The 2,027-nt window shown below is 38.5% G+C and overlaps 2 protein-coding genes across 2 annotated transcripts in view; one reads left to right on the top strand and one right to left on the bottom strand.

The window, feature by feature from the left end:
• The window catches only part of LOC106522354 (tripartite motif-containing protein 35), a gene marked incomplete at its 3' end in the record, with an annotated part of 221,193 nt that overhangs the window by 186,728 nt on the left and 32,438 nt on the right, over positions 1-2,027 (top strand).
• stab1 (stabilin 1) overlaps positions 1-2,027 on the bottom strand; it is a gene marked incomplete in the record, with an annotated part of 80,046 nt that overhangs the window by 73,082 nt on the left and 4,937 nt on the right. The window contains 1 exon segment of the mRNA XM_014015325.1: positions 849-1,342. Within this exon segment, the coding sequence (XP_013870779.1) occupies positions 849-914 (66 nt within the window).

The following is a 2,027-nucleotide window of genomic DNA, read 5'->3' as shown; positions in this document are numbered from 1 at the left end:
TAAAAATATATTTTTAAACCAAAATAATTTAGGGGGCTTTAAAATATTTTAAGGGGGCTCCAGCCCCCCTAAAATAGGCCTAGTGACGCCACTGCTTAATACTCTTAAAATTATGCTTTTGTACAACTTAAATACAACTGAAGTATATTTAGTATTAAATTAGTTGTTACAAAATAGCACTCTTTAAGTATACTGATGATTAGTGCGGCTTCAAGTATACTAAATTATACTTTGATTTAGTTTACTTAGTATATATTTTTTTGCCTAGGAATGCAAAGAGGTGGAACATTCACACTTAAACAAAAATTATATAATTTTAGCAACCTTTAATATTTTATTTTTCCACTCTACAACATGTTCCCAACATTGTACAGCTCAGGACAGAAGATGATTTAAATAATTATAGTTTTCTGGTGATTTTATTTATGATTTGATCTGTGAGTTCAGCTGCAGCGCCGAGTTTCCAGGACGTGCAGCTGAAGTGCATGATGGGAAATCTGATCATCTCATTAAACCTCTGTTCCTCTGATGAGCACATCTGATCCTACATCTCCCAGCATTCTCCTCTGTCACACAGACCTTCTGCAGATCGCTCCCTACTCTCACTACACACGTTATCTAAAGCTGGTTGCTGTAGATCTTATTGCCAGAGTTTTATTAGAATCTGTTCAATGAGTCATGAGATATTTTGCTAACAGACACACATCAGTAACAGGTGTTTTCTCCTCGCAATGAGCAAAGTCTTCCTCTGAGTTTAATAATGTTTTAATTTCTGCAGAAATGACTTCAAACGGTTTGAAAGAAGAAAAATAAAAGTCTTTTGAAAGTGGAGCAGGAAGTGGATTTACCTGCTGTTGTCCTGAACTTTGTCTGCAGAGACTCAGCAGCAGAACCAGAACCAGAACCAGAACCATGGCTCCAGAGGGGAGAAGTCCAACACCTAACGGCTCCGGTCCTCAGGAGTAAAGACAGAAAACAACATCCTCCCTGCAGCAGAAACTCCCAACAAAGACGTTCTCCTGCAGGAGCAAGTGTCAGAGAACTGAAAGTAACCTGCTCCTTCTGGCAAAAACTCCAAAAACTCCAAGTTTTCCAGTCAGAGCGGTCAGCAGGGTGGATCCAGGCTTTTATAGTCTTATCAGCTGGATTCTTTACGCCCCCTGAGCATGATGGGAGTAAATGAGCAACAAATTACAGCAGCTTCCTCTGCAGCTCTCTGTTCCTGCTCCCCTCTGAGCAGGAGGAGGGCAGAGAGGAACCTCCTCCTGCTGCTGCTGCTGCTGGATCCTCACCGCTGACCGGACCGTCCGCTCGGTTCTAACTGCAGGAACATCTGGAACCGCTGGGGCAGAGTGTGGAGTAAACACAAACAAATATGTTTTATTTACAAACAAACATTTTATTAACAAATAAACAAACATTTTATTAACAAAAAACAAACATTTTATTAACAAAATAACAAACATTTTATTTACAAACAAACATAAAAACATTTAGAATGTTGAAACAAGAAAGTCAAGTTCATTTTTAAATAAAGACGTCTTCACAGCTGCTCCACACCTCCTCTGAGGAACACATCCTCAGTCCTCGACCCGAGACCAGGTCTGCAGGTTCTGAGACCAGGTGTTTTGCTAACAGATATTTTGCTAACAGATGTTTTGCTAACAGATATTTTGCTAACAGATGTTTTGCTAACAGATATTTTGCTAACAGAAGCTTTGCTAACATATTTTGCTAACAGATATTTTGCTAACAGATGTTTTGCTAACAGATGTTTTGCTAACAGATATTTTGCTAACAGATGTTTTGCTAACAGATGTTTTGCTAACAGATGCTTTGCTAACAGATGCTTTGCTAACAGATGTTTTGCTAACAGATGTTTTGCTAACAGATATTTTGCTAACAGATGCTTTGCTAACAGATGCTTTGCTAACATATTTTGCTAACAGATGTTTTGCTAACAGATGTTTTGCTAACAGATATTTTGCTAACAGATGTTTTGCTAACAGATGTTTTGCTAACAGATG

The sequence above is a fragment of the Austrofundulus limnaeus genome, unplaced genomic scaffold (genome assembly GCF_001266775.1).
Source record: "Austrofundulus limnaeus strain Quisiro unplaced genomic scaffold, Austrofundulus_limnaeus-1.0 Scaffold127, whole genome shotgun sequence".
NCBI classification, from domain to species: Eukaryota; Metazoa; Chordata; class Actinopteri; order Cyprinodontiformes; family Rivulidae; genus Austrofundulus; species Austrofundulus limnaeus.
Note: the sequence above shows the minus strand (reverse complement) of the source record. Positions and strands in the feature narration are given on the sequence as shown.